The sequence below is a fragment of the Poecilia mexicana genome, unplaced genomic scaffold, assembly GCF_051168715.1.
Source record: "Poecilia mexicana isolate PSO_F unplaced genomic scaffold, ASM5116871v1 scaffold_9, whole genome shotgun sequence".
NCBI lineage: Eukaryota > Metazoa > Chordata > Actinopteri > Cyprinodontiformes > Poeciliidae > Poecilia > Poecilia mexicana.
In genome coordinates this window covers 16448946-16467144 of record NW_028263378.1, presented here as the reverse complement: position 1 = coordinate 16467144, position 18199 = coordinate 16448946, and the positions used below count along the sequence as shown (strand labels likewise).

General features: G+C 40.8%; 1 protein-coding gene across 1 annotated transcript in view; it reads left to right on the top strand.

The window, feature by feature from the left end:
- Positions 1 to 18199, top strand: part of dnah10 (dynein axonemal heavy chain 10) — a 35782-nt gene that overhangs the window by 14719 nt on the left and 2864 nt on the right. The window contains exons 25-69 of the mRNA XM_014987487.2: positions 364 to 520; positions 658 to 891; positions 1680 to 1802; positions 1890 to 2123; positions 2637 to 2860; positions 2944 to 3213; positions 3309 to 3492; positions 3586 to 3720; positions 3839 to 3991; positions 4631 to 4819; positions 5018 to 5164; positions 5340 to 5531; positions 5637 to 5755; positions 5832 to 5990; positions 6330 to 6465; positions 6554 to 6676; positions 6764 to 6895; positions 7027 to 7243; positions 7326 to 7445; positions 7551 to 7696; positions 8753 to 8905; positions 8990 to 9250; positions 9338 to 9510; positions 9593 to 9686; positions 9826 to 9993; positions 10144 to 10332; positions 10847 to 11018; positions 11100 to 11303; positions 11378 to 11458; positions 11728 to 11925; positions 12041 to 12202; positions 12319 to 12493; positions 12768 to 12949; positions 13145 to 13281; positions 13387 to 13604; positions 13755 to 13976; positions 14126 to 14273; positions 15076 to 15355; positions 15446 to 15675; positions 15759 to 16032; positions 16118 to 16222; positions 16320 to 16474; positions 16663 to 16817; positions 17439 to 17622; positions 17704 to 17904. Coding sequence (XP_014842973.2) covers positions 364 to 520; positions 658 to 891; positions 1680 to 1802; positions 1890 to 2123; positions 2637 to 2860; positions 2944 to 3213; positions 3309 to 3492; positions 3586 to 3720; positions 3839 to 3991; positions 4631 to 4819; positions 5018 to 5164; positions 5340 to 5531; positions 5637 to 5755; positions 5832 to 5990; positions 6330 to 6465; positions 6554 to 6676; positions 6764 to 6895; positions 7027 to 7243; positions 7326 to 7445; positions 7551 to 7696; positions 8753 to 8905; positions 8990 to 9250; positions 9338 to 9510; positions 9593 to 9686; positions 9826 to 9993; positions 10144 to 10332; positions 10847 to 11018; positions 11100 to 11303; positions 11378 to 11458; positions 11728 to 11925; positions 12041 to 12202; positions 12319 to 12493; positions 12768 to 12949; positions 13145 to 13281; positions 13387 to 13604; positions 13755 to 13976; positions 14126 to 14273; positions 15076 to 15355; positions 15446 to 15675; positions 15759 to 16032; positions 16118 to 16222; positions 16320 to 16474; positions 16663 to 16817; positions 17439 to 17622; positions 17704 to 17904 — 7915 coding nt within the window. The remainder of the gene's footprint in view (positions 1 to 363; positions 521 to 657; positions 892 to 1679; positions 1803 to 1889; positions 2124 to 2636; positions 2861 to 2943; positions 3214 to 3308; positions 3493 to 3585; positions 3721 to 3838; positions 3992 to 4630; positions 4820 to 5017; positions 5165 to 5339; positions 5532 to 5636; positions 5756 to 5831; positions 5991 to 6329; positions 6466 to 6553; positions 6677 to 6763; positions 6896 to 7026; positions 7244 to 7325; positions 7446 to 7550; positions 7697 to 8752; positions 8906 to 8989; positions 9251 to 9337; positions 9511 to 9592; positions 9687 to 9825; positions 9994 to 10143; positions 10333 to 10846; positions 11019 to 11099; positions 11304 to 11377; positions 11459 to 11727; positions 11926 to 12040; positions 12203 to 12318; positions 12494 to 12767; positions 12950 to 13144; positions 13282 to 13386; positions 13605 to 13754; positions 13977 to 14125; positions 14274 to 15075; positions 15356 to 15445; positions 15676 to 15758; positions 16033 to 16117; positions 16223 to 16319; positions 16475 to 16662; positions 16818 to 17438; positions 17623 to 17703; positions 17905 to 18199) is intronic.

Here is an 18199-nt window from a genome sequence, read left to right as displayed (position 1 = left end):
AAGGCCAATTAACCTGACAGTCATGTTTTTGGACTGTGGGAGGAAACTGGAGAACCCGGAGAAAACCCACGCATGCACAGGGAGAACATGCAAACTCCATGCAGAAAGACCGGGGCCGGGAATTGAACCCAGAACCTTCTTGCTGCAAGGCGACAGCTCTACCAACTGCGCCACTGTGCAGCCCCCTGTTTAAACATACGGTAGTTATTTTCAAAAGGCACATTTAAACTGACAAAAGAGCCTCAGTGGGAATACATATTCTAATTTATTGAATATGAGAATATTCTCATAATATAACTGAGAAGGGAATACGTTTGTGGGCTGTACAGAAAAATTGTTGTGAGCAAGTTTTTTATATTTCAGACACTGGAAGGAGTTAATGGAAAGGACCGGTACCAGCTTTGAGATGAATCCTGAGAACTTTACTCTGCAGAACATGTTTGCTATGGAGTTGCACAAATATGCTAATGTGATAGGTGACATTGTCACCTCTGCTGTAAAAGAGCTGAGTATTGAGAAGGTAACCTTTCCCTCAATTTAACATATCCAGCTGAACTTCAAATTTGATCTGTATCAGTTTACAACTGAAACTATTAATTGTGGACAAATCATATGCTGCATGTTTTTGCTTTTTTTTTTTTATTTGTATGCTTTTAGGGCGTGATGGCAGTATCAGAGACCTGGGACAATATGAGGTTTATCGTGCAGACGTATTTCAAAGGCACCAAGGAGCATGGTGTCATTCTAGGTGCTGTAGATGAGATCCTACTGAATGTGGACAATGATGTCATGAACTTACAGAGTATGGCTGGCAGCCGTTTCGTTGGGCCTTTCCTTAATATTATACAGCGGTGGGAAAAAGATCTGTCTCTCATTAGTGAGACAATAGAGGTGGGTAAACCCCTCTTCCTATTTTTTATGTTTCTCTATGTTATAAGCACACACCATGGTATGGTTTATTAGGGTTTTATGTGACAGGCCAACAAGAAGTGAAAATGTTCCATCCATCCATCCATCCATCCATCCATCCATCCCGCCCGCCTGGATTTCCCTCTTTTCCCTCTCCCTGGTCACTTGGGCCAGCTCCTCTATGGGAACCCCAAGGTGTTCCCAGACCAGCTGAGAAACATAGTCCCTCCAGGGTGTCCTGCTTCTTCCCCTGGGCTTCCTCCCGGTGCTCCAGAACACCTCACCAGGGAGGCGTCCAGTAGGCATCCTGACCAGATGCCCGAGCCACCTCAACTGGCTCCTCTCGACGTGAAGGAGCAGCGGCTCTACTCTGAGTCCCTCCCGGATGACTCAGCTTCTCGCCCTATCTCTTAGGGAGGGATATCTGCGCCAAGAAATTCTGTCCATAAAAGTCATGAACAGAATTGGTGACAAAGGGCAGCCTTGGATGAGTCCAACTCTCACCAGAAATGAGCCTGACTTACTGCTGGCGATGCGGACCAGACTCTGGCACCAACCGGCGCCTAACAGCCCGCATCAAAGGGCCCGGCCCCCTATACCCTGCTCTATCACATAAAATCTAAGTGCAATACAGTAAATCTTTTGGTTCTAATGTTAACAAAATGTGAAACAGTCAAGGCATATGAATATCTTATTATGGCAATGTATAATTTCTATTAGTCTTTACTGTGTCCATTCAAAGGCAAACTGACAGAAAAGTGTTTTTATAGATATGGCTGGTTGTGCAGCGGAAGTGGATGTACCTGGAGAGCATATTCATTGGTGGAGACATTCGCTCGCAGTTACCTGAAGAAGCTAAGAAGTTTGATAACATTGACAAGAAGTTTAAAGAAGTGAGCTACACTTTGATATATTTTGATCAAAGCAGAACACGTTGTGAATGGACTTATCCAATTGATGTCTTTTTCATTTCTTTGTAGATAATGACTGACACAGAGAAGATTCCAAATATTAAGCATTCCTGCCTGGGCCCCAGTCGGCTAACAGACCTACAGGCCTTGAGTCTTGGTCTAGAGAGGTGCCAGAAGAGCCTTAATGACTACCTGGACTCCAAGCGAAACGCTTTCCCGCGTTTTTTCTTTATCTCTGATGATGAACTGCTCAGTATTCTTGGGAGTAGTGACCCCGCTTGTGTTCAGGAACACATGATCAAGGTGAGAGGTCATTTCACAAGATAAACAAAACATAAATCCTTACTTTCAATATAATGCCCCTGTCATACTTTCAATGTTATTGGAGGACATCATGCCATATGAAAGTAAGGCTCCCAGACTGGCTTCAAATGAATGCTACATAATTTGATAACCAGAAAAACCCACCTTCCTGTGACGTGGACTAAGCGGGTATTAATGTAGCCAGTCATAAAACAGATGGATAGTGGGATTTTCAACCAATTGATTAGAAGGTTACATAAACCTTTTACAGTGGAATATCATCAAAAGTGACACATGGACTTCATAGGCACCATACAGGTTGATTGTCCACAAATGTAATACATCTCCCTGTTCTGACCCACACTGAAGGTGTTTTTAAATTCACCAGCATACTTGGCAGGGGGATAAAAAGGGCAGCTCACTGCTCCTTTAGAGAAGAAGAGAACAAATGCTCCCCATGTTTGTAAAATGCTGTTACTGATGTTCTGTTTTTTGCCCTTATTGTTGCACAAGATGTACGACAACATAGCTTCACTAAGATTCGACGTGGAAGCCGATGGCGAGACAGTAGTTGCCGCCATGGTGTCTGCCGAAGGTGAGGTGATGGAGTTTAGGAGCCACATCCCAGTGGAGGGAAGGGTGGAAGAGTGGATGTTGACAGTACTTCACGAGATGCGGAGAACTAACAGGCTTATCACTAAGGAAGCGATCTTTCGCTATTGTGAAGACAGGAGCAGGTAAGTGTTAACACACAGAGAGCTTACGGGATTTCTCATGATCAAACAGGCTGCAATAAGTATCTCAATCCCACGTTTATCAGGGTAGAGTGGATGCTTCTGTACCAGGGTATGGTAGTGCTTGCTGCAAATCAAGTGTGGTGGACCTGGGAGGTTCAAGACATCTTTACAAAGGTGAAAAAAGGAGAAAAATATGCTCTGAAGTACTACGCTGAAAAGATGCACCGCCAGATTGATGAGCTCGTTACACGCATCACTCAACCGCTGAAGAAAAACGACAGAAAGAAGATCAACACTGTGCTCATCATTGACGTCCATGCCAGAGACATTGTGGACAGTTTTGTGGACAACAGGTGAGCGTCCACATTTCAACCGAGTTAGCGCTATGTTTCACGGTTAACTCAATGCTAGCACAAGATTTGAGTAAACATATCAATCTTTTTTGCAGCATAATGGATGCAAAAGAGTTTGAGTGGGAAAGCCAGCTGAGGTTTTATTGGATCCTGCAGCACGACGACCTGTTTGTTCATCAGTGCAGTGCCACGTTTTCTTACGGCTATGAGTACATGGGGTTGAACGGTCGACTGGTTATAACTCCATTAACTGACCGGATCTACCTGACCCTCACACAGGTCCTAAGACACATTGCAATACCTAAAGAGACACATGGAAAGCTGTGGTGTGGTTTTTAGTGGCAACTTATGTGCTGTGCCTTTGTGAAACAGGCCCTCTCTATGTACCTGGGTGGAGCTCCTGCTGGACCGGCTGGTACAGGAAAAACAGAGTCCACCAAAGATCTGGCCAAGGCTTTAGGCCTGTTGTGTGTGGTTACAAACTGTGGCGAGGGCATGGACTACATGGTAGGAGGCACACATCAAGTAACACGCATAGATAATTATTTATAATTGTGATGTTTTTTTTGTCTTTAAAAAACATAACACTGTTTTGCACTTCAATGCCTTTCTTCTCTGCGCGCAGGCTGTTGGGAAGATCTTCTCCGGTCTTGCCCAGTGTGGCGCTTGGGGCTGCTTTGATGAGTTCAATCGAATAGATGCTTCTGTGTTGTCAGTTATTTCTTCTCAAATGCAGACCATACGCAATGCTCTCATGTTGCACTGTAAAACATTTCAGGTAAGTCAGTTGTTATAACGAATGAGTCCAAAAATAAACATTTGGTTTCATCAATCTGCAGAGTACCAGTAATACCCTTGAGATGACCCATCCTTGAGCTATAACATTACAATCACAAACTTCAGTGTATTTTATTAGAATTTTATGCAACAGATAAGCACCAAGTAGTGCATAATTGTGAGGTGCAGTGAAAATATCTGGTTTTAAAATTCTTTTTACAATTAATATTATGAAAAGCTTGGTTTGAGTTTATGTTTACGCCCTTAACTTGTAAATGCAGTCCACCTGTGTTAAATAACTAACCTTTGTTTGCAAAAAAAAAAGAAGGGTAAAATATCAGTTCAATTGATATAATGCAAAATATAGTACCTTTTACAAATAGTTTTTCAAAACAGGTTTTAAAGCTATTTTTTTTCCACTTTACAATTTTGCACTCCTTTTTGTCTATCACATAAAATCAGATCGCTGTACTTTGATGTTCGAGATTCAATGTATCAAAATGTAGCAATTATCAACTGCTATGTGGATAACTGAGCAAAGAACAGTTTTAATAATTTTGGGATTTTGCACATACTTTTGGCAGTGACTAACATGGGTTTTTAACATGATTGAAAACTTCCTTCTGACCATACGCTTCAGTTTGAGGGACAAGAGATCACTATGGACGACCGCATGGGCATCTTCATCACCATGAACCCTGGTTACGCAGGACGTACAGAGCTCCCAGAGTCAGTCAAAGCCCTCTTCAGGCCTGTGGTGGTGATTGTTCCTGACCTACAGCAGATTTGTGAGATAATGCTCTTCTCTGAGGGATTCCTCTTGGCCAAGGTAACCAGATAACAATAAATAGAAAAATGAATCGTTCATGATTTAGTTCTTCCCATATTGACTATAAAGGAAATATCTTGAAACACATAAGTCAGAGCTATGTTTGAGTTCTTAGATTGCTCAAAAGTATAAAATGATTCATGAAATGTAATTTATATATACACATATATATATATATATATATTTTGTTAATTTTAGGTGCTTGCAAAGAAGATGACAGTCCTCTATAAGCTCGCTCGTGAGCAACTGTCCAAGCAGTCTCATTACGATTTTGGCCTTCGTGCTCTGAAGTCTGTCCTGGTGATGGCAGGAGAGTTAAAGAGAGACTCACCGAACCTGAATGAGGTAGTTACAGGGGTTGTTGCTTGTGATTGGTTTAAATAATTTTCTTTCAGTCAAGAATTATTATTATTATTTTTTTTAATTAATATATAACACCTAAAGTCTACAGTTTATTACTTTTAGGGTTTTTTTTTGTATACCTTTGTCATTTAATTGTTGCATTTCTGTGTTTTAACAGGACGTGGTGTTGATGCGCGCCCTCAGAGACATGAATCTGCCAAAGTTTGTTTTTGAGGATGTCCCTCTGTTCCTTGGTCTGATCTCTGACCTTTTCCCAGGACTCGACTGCCCTCGTGTTCGCTATCCTAACTTCAATGATGCCGTTGAGAACATATTGGAAGAGAACAAATATATTGTCCTACCTAACCAGGTGCTTCATCTTACCCACAGCCTTCATTTGTTTTACCCATCGACGCTTTGAAGTCTCTTGTCAAAGAGGCATTTTAAATCTTTGCTTTTATCCGGATCCTTGTAGGTGGACAAAGTGGTGCAGATGTATGAGACAATGATGACCCGACACACTACGATGGTTGTGGGCCCAACCGGTGGTGGAAAATCTGTTGTGATCAGCACGCTGTGTCAAGCTCAGACTAGGTAAGTGTCAATATAGTTTCTTCATGTGGATTTTAGGTATGAACAAAGGTTATTTTCTACTTTATCTCCTAATCAGAATGGGGCTGCCAACGAAGCTGTATCCACTGAACGCTAAAGCCATGAGTGTCATTGAACTTTATGGAGTTCTTGACCCAGACACTCGAGACTGGACTGATGGGATTTTATCCAACATCTTCCGTGATATTAACAAGCCTACTGACAAAAAAGAGCGAAGGTAAATCTACACTGCCTTAAAAGGGTATTAGCACCTCTTGAATATTTTTTGCATTGCTACCACAAATCTTAGTGTATTTTATCAGTTTTATGTGATAAGCACCACTTGGTTTTCAAACCTTATAGAAATGAAAATCAGTGGTGCATATTTTTATGTAGTCATTCCCAGCAAATACTTTGCGGGGCCAGTTTTTGATGCTTGTACAACTGCTTATTATTTTTATGTCTACCTGCTTCGCATGTGTAGGGACATGTGTTTGTTCATTTTTCTTTTCATAATAACACAAGCAAATTCTATTTTCTCTGATAAACTTCTTAAGCCATTGCATTGGACTTCCAGGTACATCTTGTTTGATGGGGACGTGGACGCCCTTTGGGTTGAAAATATGAACTCGGTAATGGATGACAACAAGCTCCTCACTTTAGCTAATGGAGAACGGATTCGTTTACAGAACCATTGTGCGCTGCTGTTTGAGGTTTGTTTGTACTTACACGTTTCTGTAAGCAGAACACTTTTTTATTTGTACACTATTAGCAAGCCTAACAAAAAATCTGCCATCACAGGTTGGCGATTTGCAGTATGCTTCCCCTGCCACTGTGTCTCGCTGTGGGATGGTGTTTGTTGACCCTAAGAACCTGCGATACACCCCATACTGGCAAAGATGGGTGGCTAGCCGACCTGAGATGGTTTTTAGAATGATTTATTCAGCATTTACTGTATTCTTTTTTTATTTTTGAAATGTATTTCTAATAGAAATGTTATTTATTTTTCAGGAACAAGAGACTCTTGGTGCACTGTTTGAGAAATATGTGCACAGCTCTATTGACATGATTATAGACGGGATTATTGACGGTAAACAAGAAGAGAAACTGGAGACGGTGGTCCCTCAGACAGACCTGAACATGGTAGGCTGGCTTCTTCTTCTCAAATATGTTACTGCATTGATGAATTTATAAGAATATACTATTTAAATTTCAAACCAGTTTGCCACTGAGGCCGTTTCACTTCACTTTGCATGTTTTGGTCATCTCTTCAGGTCACTCAGTTGTGCTTGATGCTGGACGCACTGCTGGTGGGTGACGACAGCAGCCCCGATCTCCTGGAGTGTTACTTCCTGGAGGCTCTGTACTGCTCACTGGGAGCCACGTTGGTGGAAAGTGCCAGGCTCAAGTTTGACGAGTTCATCAAAAGACTTTCCTGCTTAACCGCCGTGCACGATCCAAATTTCCTGGCGGGGCCTAGTGATATCCCAGGTAGGAAGCTGAAACGTAGTCTTTCATCCGGAATAGAATAAGTAACACTTCACAAACATGTCATATTATTGCCTTAATGCAGCATCCCTCCCAACCATGTTTGATTTCCATTTTGATGGTGTTAAAATGAAGTGGGTCCCCTGGAGCGCCCTGGTAGAAAAATACACTCACAATCCTGAAATGAAGTTTGCTGATATTCTGGGTAACAGTTATTTCTCTGAGCAAATGCATATTTGAAAAAAAAAATGCTAAATGAGTTTAAGTATTTAAGCCTTTAATTGGTTCTAATTGTTTTTATCCTATTCAGTGCCAACTGTTGACACCACAAGGTCCAGCTGGATCTTGGAGCAGATGGTGAAGATAAAAAGACCAGTCTTACTTGTTGGAGAATCGGGCACGTCAAAGACTGCCACCATTCTTAACTTTTTGAAGCATATTAATCCTGACACATGGGTAATTTCAGCTTTAAATCACTCAATCATGTAGTGCATTTGAAAAGTTTTCATACCCTTAGATTTTTTTATTTCCTTATGTCACATTCACAAAATGTTGTGTTTTAATGTGGTTTTAATTGATGGATTGACAAAAGTGACACATAATTGTGAAATGGGATTAAACCAAAATATAATCACATAAAAATCTAAGGAGTATTTTATATTTATATTTAGCCATCTGTAAAAATATGTTGTACAACCACCATTTGCTGAAATAAACTGCAGACCTTTTGGGTTGTGTTTTGAGATTGAAATTTTAGCCCACCGTGCAAAAAAAAAAAAAAAAAAAGCTTGAGATCAGTTAGATTGAATAGAGCACATGTGAATCCACAGATCCTTCTATTGTAGCTCTTAGTGTGTTTGTTGTCTTAATGCTGGCAGGTGAACCTTTGCTCCAGTATCATGTCTTTTCACCATTAAACAGGATTTTCTCCCAGAATTGTCACGTTTAACTCCAAACATTTCCTGTTTTTCTCTCAGCAGCCTTGTTCTTATTGAAGAAAAGTGGCGTGGAAGAAAAACCGGCAATAGTTTTTTTTTTATAGCCTAACCCTGTTTTAACCTTTCTCAAAACTTCAGCTCTGACTGGTTTCCTGTGTTTCTTGGTCTTCACGATGATGTTCGCTTATGTTCTCTATCAAACCTCTGAAGCTTTCACAAAACAGCTGTATTTATAGTTAGAGCAAATTGTACACAGATTAACTGTACTTTTAGTTGAGCTCTGAAGGAAACTGGTTTTTGGATTTTATTTAGTATTTTAGTATTTATTAGAGTAAAGGAGTGAATACGAGTAGGCCTCATACTTTTCGGATTATCTTTGGGAAATGTTAAAAACAATAAATCTTCCAGTTGACGGTTTTGTGCTTCTTTGCGTTGATCCATCATATGAAATGTATCTAAAATATAAAGAAGTATGTGAGCAAAATATGAAATCAGCCAAAGCATGGAAATACTGTATTTCTGCAAGGCATTGGATGTATAATCTGATTTTTAAAAAAATGCAATTTCTGTCTAGATTAATTTGATCATCAACTTTTCATCAAGAACAACTTCAATGGATCTGCAGAGAAACTTGGAGGCTAATGTGGAAAAAAGGACCAAGGATATATATGGTCCTACAATGGGGAAGAGACTGCTGGTGTTTATCGATGACATGAACATACCAAAGGTGCCTGCTCCGACATATCTACCAAATCACTTGTTATTTACTTGGTAGTGAAAGTGTAAGAAGCTTTCCTTTTTTACTGTGCAGGTGGATAGCTATGGGACACAACAGCCCATTGCGCTCCTGAAGCTGCTTTTGGACCGAGGCGGCATTTATGACAGAGGAAAAGAACTTAACTACAAAATCCTGAAAGACCTCGGCTTTATTGCTGCCATGGGAAAGGCGGGAGGGGGTAGGAATGAGGTGGATCCACGCTTCATCTCACTCTTCAGCGTCTTCAGCAGCCCTTTTCCATCTGTGAACTCTCTTCGCCTGATCTATGCCTCTATTCTCAAGGGACACACCAAAGTGAGTCTCTGTTTTTACACACAGAACATCACCATTTCATGTCACTCTGATATTAAAATGCTAACTGGGGCGGGGGGTGTATTTTAGCTATTTGAGGATGCCATTCAGAAGGTGTGTGACAAAGTCACAGACTGCACCCTGGAACTCTACAACCTCATCATAAAAGATCTTCCACCGACTCCCTCCAAATTCCACTACATCTTCAACCTCAGGGACCTGTCGAGAGTCTACAACGGACTGGTTCTCACCAAACCAGAGATGTCTGATCTGTTTTATTTGCCTACTCCACTGACAGATTAAGAAAGATCTGCCTTCCAAAGTGACCTGCTGCTTTTCTTACAGATTTGTGACTGTCACCCAGTTTGTGCGTGTCTGGAGGAATGAGTGCTTGAGGATCTTCCATGACCGACTCATTGATGAAACTGACAAGACGTTGGCAAGTCGAATTAATACCACCGTAGTTGATTGCCAACTTTGTGTATCGTAATTTTTTATTTTTTTAGATCCAAATCCTTTGAGTGTTTCATTATCGTTTATCATGGAGTCGTCAGCTTTTAATATATTTTCCCCAAAAGGTCCAAGGTCACATAAAGACTCTGGTCGAAGAACATTTTAAGGCAGAAATGGAGGCAGTGATGAGCGACCCAATACTTTTTGGGGACTACAGGAATGCTTTTAATGAAACTGAACCCAGGGATTATGAGGACATTCAAGACTATGAATCCTCAAAAGCAATCTTTGAGGTAAGTCCAGTGACATAAATGAGAGTTTTTTTTGTTTTGTTTTTTGCCTGCACCAAAAGTCCTTTCTGAATTTCTTTATTGTAATAATCCAGTACTTTGTGCCATTAGCCACTGCCATGCATTACCCACTATTTCCTTTGCATTCTGCAGTTTATTCTTGAGGAATACAACGAGACCATGTCAAGAATGAACCTTGTACTGTTCGAAGATGCTCTGGAACATCTAACTCGAATTCACCGTATCGTCCGCATTGATCGGGGCCACGCGCTGCTTGTCGGAGTGGGGGGCTCCGGCAAACAGTCCCTCGCCAAGCTCGCTGCTTTTGCTGCAGAGTGTGAGGTTGTAATACATTTTCTACTCGCAACAATGCATATACCGTAGATTTTAATCATGAATTTACGCTGGCTGAATTCTATTGAGAAATATCAAATGTACATCATGCATATGCGAATGTCTACCCGACCCTCAATTCTGGTTAGAATGCTATAGTTATCTTAGTCATCAGCGCAGTTATTTTCAAACTATTCATACACAAAACTGTGTATGACACTTCTTTGTTTCATATTTCTTCATGTTGCAAATAAAATTCAATCTATTTATTGGAACTGTTTGTGAGAGACTAACAATACAGGATATAAAATATAAAATTATATCGCTGTTACAGCCACAAGTATTCTGGGGGTGTGTCTCTACCAGTATTCCAAATATTTAAGGATGAGGAATTGCCAGTCATCAAAAATGATTAGGTTATTTGAATTGAGAAGAACTGAAGTTTTGCACAGAAAAGCAGAAATAAAACATGTTGAGAGATTCACTTACCACTTTGCAGTAACAGAAACAAACTTTGTGTCAGGTGTTTGAGATAACACTTAGCAGAGGGTACTGTGAGACCAACCTCCGAGAAGATTTGAAAGGCTTGTACTTGAAGCTCGGCATTGAAAACAAGAAGATAGTATTCCTCTTCACGGACGCTCATGTTGCCGAGGAAGGCTTCTTGGAGCTTATCAACAACATGCTCACCTCAGGTTTGATGAATTCCCCGTGACCAAGACTGCACACGTCCTCTGAAGTCATGAGTAATCACTAATCGGAAAGTCTCTTCATAGGCATAGTTCCTGCACTGTTCCCCGATGATGAGAAGGAGTCTATTCTCAACCAGATTCGTGAAGAGGCTATGAAGATGGGATCGGGTCCCTCCAAAGAGAGCTTGTGGCAATTCTTTGTCAGTAAAAGTGCTAACAATCTGCACATTGTGTTAGGCATGTCTCCAGCAGGAGACACCCTAAGGACACGCTGCAGGAATTTCCCAGGTGACGTATACATTTTTTAAAATTTTTTTTATTTTTGAAATTCATGTTACTAATTATGTACAATTTGTTCTAAGGACTGATGAACAACACTGTGATAGACTGGTTCCTCCCATGGCCTCCACAAGCATTGCAAGCAGTGGCTCACTCTTTCCTTGGTGTGTTATTATTGCACATTTATTTCTCTGGTTAAATGTCCAGCATTTTTACGCCGATTCCCGTAGGTAGAAGCACACACATTTTCAAGAGAAACTGTATCGTCACAAGAATATTAAAGAAACACAAAGTGACTCGTAAAGTCTTAATCCTCTCCTTGAATTCATTCTGATTTTGGTGGTTTGGGGTTTACCGTCCTCCAATAATGTAGCCGTCAAAAGAATGTCACAGTTCGCTCTGCCTCTTTCATTTGGTGTTTGTTTTTCTACAGGTGAAAACCCGATGATCCCAGAGTCGCTCTCTGTGGCAGTCATAGATCATGTGTGCATGGTCCATACCAGTGTTGAGGACTACAGCAAGATTTTCCTGCAGAAACTAAGACGATATAACTTTGTTACTCCAAAGAACTACTTGGACTTTATTAACACCTACTGCACCCTCTTGGAGGATAAAGACAAATACATTTTAGGTAAGAAGATACCGGATGTAATGTTGAGCATGAAACTTGATTTTGGTGGACCAGTACAAGGCTTTGTATTAGTATGCTGCTGATCATTTTAGAGGCTGTTCTTTTACATTTGTAGCTCAATGCAAGCGCTTAGAGGGTGGGCTGGATAAACTGAAGGAAGCCAGCGATCAGCTGGCTGAACTGAATATCAAGCTTGCAGATCAGAAGATTGTCCTTGCTGAAAAGTCCAAAGCTTGTGAAACCCTGCTGGAAAACATTGCTGTAAACACAAGTGTAGGTCAGTGAATGCTTCCATCTTTCAGCTATGAGCTCTAGAGGTTTATGGATTTATTATGTATGGCTAAAAACAATAACCTTACAGTATCAATAAATGTTTGTTTTTTTTCCTTTTAGCTGAAGAGAAAAGAACCTTGGCTGAAGACAAAGCTAAGGAGATTGAAGTGCAAAACAAAGTCATCGCTGTTGAGAAGAAAGAAGCTGAAAGTTCCTTGGCTGAAGCTTTGCCAGCATTGGAGGCGGCTCGTATTGCCCTGCAAGACCTGGAAAAATCTGACGTGACTGAGATCCGGTAATCTGAATTTTATTTTTTGCTAACAAAATTTATTTGTAATGATGATTAAAAACTGTCGGATGCTACAATTAGCCAGTATAACTAGCTACATCTTAAGATAAAACACGGAACTGGTAAGCGAAACGGTAGCCTAAAAAAAAAAGAAAAAAAAAATTATGTGGATGGGCTGAAGTATTGGACAGATATTAATCATCAGAAACAATCTTTTAATTATTTCATAATCTGTCCTCTTCTGTTGACTCATTCTCTTTCTCGCTGGTACTTCGTTTAGCTCGTTTGCTAAGCCACCTAAACAAGTGCAAGTGGTTTGTGAGTGCATTCTGGTGCTGCGAGGCTACAAGGAAATCAGCTGGCAGTCGGCTAGGGGGATGATGTCTGAAGCCAACTTCCTTCGCTCCCTGATGGAGATGGATTGTGATGCCATAGCTAATGCCCAGGTCAGGACAGTCAAAGGTAAGATGGCTGCAAGACATTTGGAAAACCTGCTTTAAGATGCGACCAAACTAACAACGACATTTATTGATTGATTTATTCAACACACCCATGGTCCACGTATACATAAAAACAAAGACATAATACACAACATCAGCAGCAAATAATGCTTTGCCACATTTAACTATATAATGTTGTACAATTCAACCTGACCAGGCTTCCTAAAGAACCTACAGACAAGTTTGGAGGAAATGCAAGCCATCAGCAAAGCTGGCTCAGGGATGCTCAAGTTTGTGGAAGCAATCGTGGGCTACTGTGATGTCGCCAAGGAAATTAAACCCAAGAGAGATAAAGTAATTCAGTAATTTGTCGTTCCCCTTTTGCTGTGCTGCATAAGAAACAGTTGGAATCAGAAATACATCATGTTGTTTTTTTTAATTTTTTTTAATTGTTTTTAGGTGGCACGCCTTGAAAGGGACTTTTTTCAGAGCAAGAAGGAACTGGAGCGCATTCAAAAGGAGCTTGCAGACATCCAGACAGAGTTGCAAGGTCTTAAAGAGAAGTACGAAGCCGCTATCCTGGAAAAGCAGAAGCTGCAAGAAGAGGCTGAACTCATGGAGAGGAGGCTCATAGCCGCTGACAAACTCATCTCTGGACTCAGCTCGGAAAATGAAAGGTTCAGTTGTACAAGAAACACAATTGTCCAAAAAGATACTAGCTTAGATGGACAGTAATTTTTTGTCGTTCTCACATGTCCTACATTTAGAAAATGTAGGACATGTTTTTAAAACTGAATACTTGTTTGACCCTTTTTCATGGACCTCAGGTGGAACTCGGATTTGGACGAGTTGAAGCAGAGGCGTGTGCGCCTCCTTGGGGACTGCCTGGTGTGTGCCGCTTTCCTGAGCTACGAAGGGGCCTTTAGCTGGGACTTCAGGAATGAAATGGTGTATCAAATATGGGTTCATGATGTGCAGGAGAGAGACATCCCCTTGAGTCAGCCTTTCAAAGTGGAAAGCCTTCTCACCGATGAAACGGAGATCAGCAGGTGGGAGATAAAATAAGAAATATGTGGACAAGACAATTTAAACCTTGTCAACGAAAAATCTTATAAAGATCAATTTGTTGTTTTTTTGTTTGTTTTTTTAAACTCGGTGGTGATCAAAACTAACTGTGCCTATTGAACCTGTGCAACAGATGGGGCTCTGAGGGTTTGCCTCCTGACGAGCTGTCTGTGCAGAACGGAATCCTGACAACAAGAGGAAGCCGATTTGCCTTGTGCATCGATCCTCAGCAGCAAGCATACAACTGGGTTAGAAAGAAGGAAGAAAGCAACAATCTCAAGGTAAGATGTTACCTGTAAAAAAAAAAAGACCTCCCAAATTTTCATATAAATTTTCTCCATTTTTTGCAGTCGCACAGGAAAAACACAAAGAAATAAATAAAATGGGAAGCTTCTTTTATTTATCACTCGTTTTTATATCTGCTGTCACAGAAGGGAGCAGTTGTAAATGTCTTTTTTTGTGCTTTAGCATGAATGCAACAATTTTATAAATGAAACGGTTCATTTATATGTTACTTTCTTAATGTGATGTGATGGATCTTACTACATCACATTTTTAAATTCTATAAAATTTCTACATCATAGCTTTATCTAGACAGTAACTAAGACAATAAGTAAAAATGCTATGTGCTTTTTAACCCACAATGATTTATTCCCTTTTCCAGTTTAGATATACATTTATTCTCTTTCAACAAAAAACCTTTCTGATAGGATATTACACACAAATTTATCAAAAGATAATAAGACAATGGAAAAGATAATAAGACAATGGAAAAGGAGATTTATTTATTTATTTTTTGCCTGTGCTGTAGTTATCAACTGAGGTAACATTAGAACATCTACTTTTGATTTATACTTTTGGAATGATGCATTCGGGGGAAAAAAAAACATTTTCCAGAAATAAAAAAAAACATAACGAGTGAGTCAGAAAGACTTAACCCTAAGACAAAAGGTAAAGTCGATTCAACATTTTAAAAATACATGTATAAGAAACTTCCAAACATTTTTTTTTTTAAACTTGAAATAATGACTTGATAGTTTAAGGTTCACTCCTAACATCTGTGAACATCTTTCCCCCCACCAGATCTCATCTTTCAATGATCCGGACTTTTTGAAACAGCTGGAGATGGCCATTAAGTATGGCTCTCCGTTCCTTTTCCAAGATGTAGACGAGTATATCGATCCGGTAATTGACAATGTTTTGGAGAAAAACGTGAAAGGAGTCGAGGGCCGACAGGTCATAATGCTGGGTGACAAGGAGGTGCATTATGATCCCAACTTTAAACTTTTTCTGAACACCAAATTGTCTAATCCCAAATATTCTCCAGCGGTGTTTGGAAAAGCCATTGTCATTAACTACACAGGTATGACCCACACTGTGACGACCATCTGTATGTTAGCGGGCTCTAAGTGGATTGTGTTTGAAAATCTAAATGTGTTAATATTGCACACAGTGACACTTAAAGGTCTGGAAGACCAGCTCCTGAGCGTCATCATGGGCTTTGAGAAGAGGGAACTGGAGGAACAGCGTGAGCGACTGATCCAAGAGACCAGCGACAATAAGAAGCTGCTGAAAAACCTCGGAGATTCCTTGCTTAGAGAGCTAGCCACGTCTACGGGCAACATGTTGGATAACACAGAGCTTGTTGAGACTCTTGAGGAAACGAAGCTGAAATCCACCGAGGTTAGCTTGGGCGGGGTTTGCTACGGTTAAAGTCGTTCAAGAATTACGGCGCTATTGTTTATCGTTGACTCTGTTATTGCCAGGTATTCGAGAAACTCAAGTTGGCTCAGAAGACAGCGGTGGACATTGATAAACTCAGAGACGGATACAGGCCTGCAGCAAAGCGTGGCGCCATCCTGTTCTTCGTGCTGACAGACATGGCTCTGGTCAACAGCATGTACCAATATTCACTGGCTTCCTACCTGAAGGTGTTTGACATGTCGCTGCGGAAAGCTCGGGCCGACTCTTCCCTTATCAAACGACTGGAGAACATCATCAATACGCTGACGTACAATGTTTACAACTATGGCTGTACAGGTAAAAGACACGAGTTGGAACAACGTTGCGTCCTTCAGGTGTATATTCCAATTTGTATATTTTCTCATCCTTTAAATATCGGTAGGGCTGTTTGAGCGACACAAGTTGCTCTTTTCATTCAACATGACAATCAAGATTGAACAGGCAGATGGGAGGGCACCCCAAGAGGAGCTTGAATTTCTTATAAAAGGTGACCTATTTATAAAAAACGTCAAAGTAATTAACATCTTTGAGCACACTCAAGCCTCAAAGCACTCCTTTTTCTTTTCCCTGCCAAACGCACAAAGGCAATCTATCTCTGGAGAAAAGCTCCAAAAAGAAGCCATGTGACTGGCTTCCTGACCAGGGCTGGGAGGATGTGGTGAAACTCTCAGAGCTCTTTCCTGACCAGTTCGACTCGCTCACTGACGACATTGAGAAGAATTCCACCGAGTGGAAATCCGTGAGTTACCCTAGTAACGTCAGCGTGGTCAGATTAAGTCAACTGTATTCGATTTTATTTACATAGCGCCAATTCACAACAAATGTTGTCTCAAGGCACTATACAAAAAGTTCAGTCTCAGCAGATTGCATTGAGTGAAACTAATGAGTTTTATCTTCATTATGTTTTTTTTTTTCCTCCTCCCTCAGTGGTATGACTTGGATGCCCCAGAACAGGCCCCTTTTCCCATGCAATATAGAAAGAACCTCTCGGCCTTTCAGAAGCTGCTCTTGCTGCGCTGCTTCCGTGTCGACAGAGTCTTCAGAGGTGTGACCGACTACGTCACCGTGATCATGGGCGAGAAGTGAGACTCTTTCAGTTATGCTGAAAATGGAAACGTGGCGCCGACCCGCTCAGCAGCAGCGTGAACGTCCTACTAGTTTGTTTTCTGTTCGTGGCACATTTGTACCATTAACCTCATCGTGAAATAATTGAACTGCGTTCAGTTTTGATGGCTTTCAAAAATATTAAGTAGGCGCACAAGTTTGAATTTAACAGGAATTTTCTCCAGTCCACAAAGGTCAAAATTATGCATAGAGGCCCAAATATATAGACGCATATACATTTAATCCAGTACTACTAGTAGGGGTGTATGAATACATTTGAGTTTTTATGTAACATTTTTTCTTTTTGTCGATGACGACAAATGATTGACATTTTTACCAAAGAATAGTGTTTGTAAAATTCACTATTCGTCAACAATAATACCTTTCATAGTTGTGCAGAATGATGAATTTCACTTGGAAGGGATTATATTTATTCATGTTATGTCACTGTGCCACAAAGCTAAAATCACCAAAGTACATTATTTAGTGTGCAGGTTTTAACCATTGGTTTCTTTGGATAATAACCATTGGATAATAATTTGCTCTGATGGAAAAATCCATATTAAATTTCATAACCTTGACTCTGCGTTTTTGCTTAGATACGTGCAGCCCCCTGTGATCAGCTATGCCTCAATTTACGAACACAGCACGGCTTCCTCTCCCATCGTTTTCATCTTGAGCCCCGGCTCGGACCCGGCCAGTGACCTGATGAAACTGGCAGAATCTTCAGGCTTTGGAGGCAGCAAGTTCAAGTTTCTCGCTATGGGTCAAGGACAAGACAAGGTAGTGGACGTTCTCTATGTCGTATACTCGTTAATAGCACGTCACGTAGAAGACGTTTCGGTTTTTGTTCCTGTCGTGAAGGTGGCGCTGGATCTGTTGGACAAGGCGGCCTCTCGTGGTCAGTGGCTGATGCTGCAGAACTGCCATCTGTTGGTGAAGTGGCTGAAAGAGCTGGAGAAGGCGTTGGAGCGAATCACCAAGCCCAACCCCAACTTCCGCTTGTGGATCACAACCAACCCCATTCAGGATTTCCCTATTGGCATCCTGCAAAATTCTCTGAAGGTGAAGCACATTCCCTTGCCTTCTGAAATGCGTAGTGTGCATTTCTATTCAGCACCCATGAACCCTCTTTAGCTGCATTTAGCCGCAGGTTTTGTGAGTTATATATATATATATATATACTGAAAGACTGGAAATTTTCCTCATTCTTTTTTTTTTTTTTTTTTGCAAAAAAGCTCAATCTCACTCATCCTGGATGGACGACATCTGTAACAGTTCAATAGACTATTACACTATCTTTTGGAACTATTTTTTTCTAACTCACCCAACGATCATACGAGAAGCAACCTTTAGATGC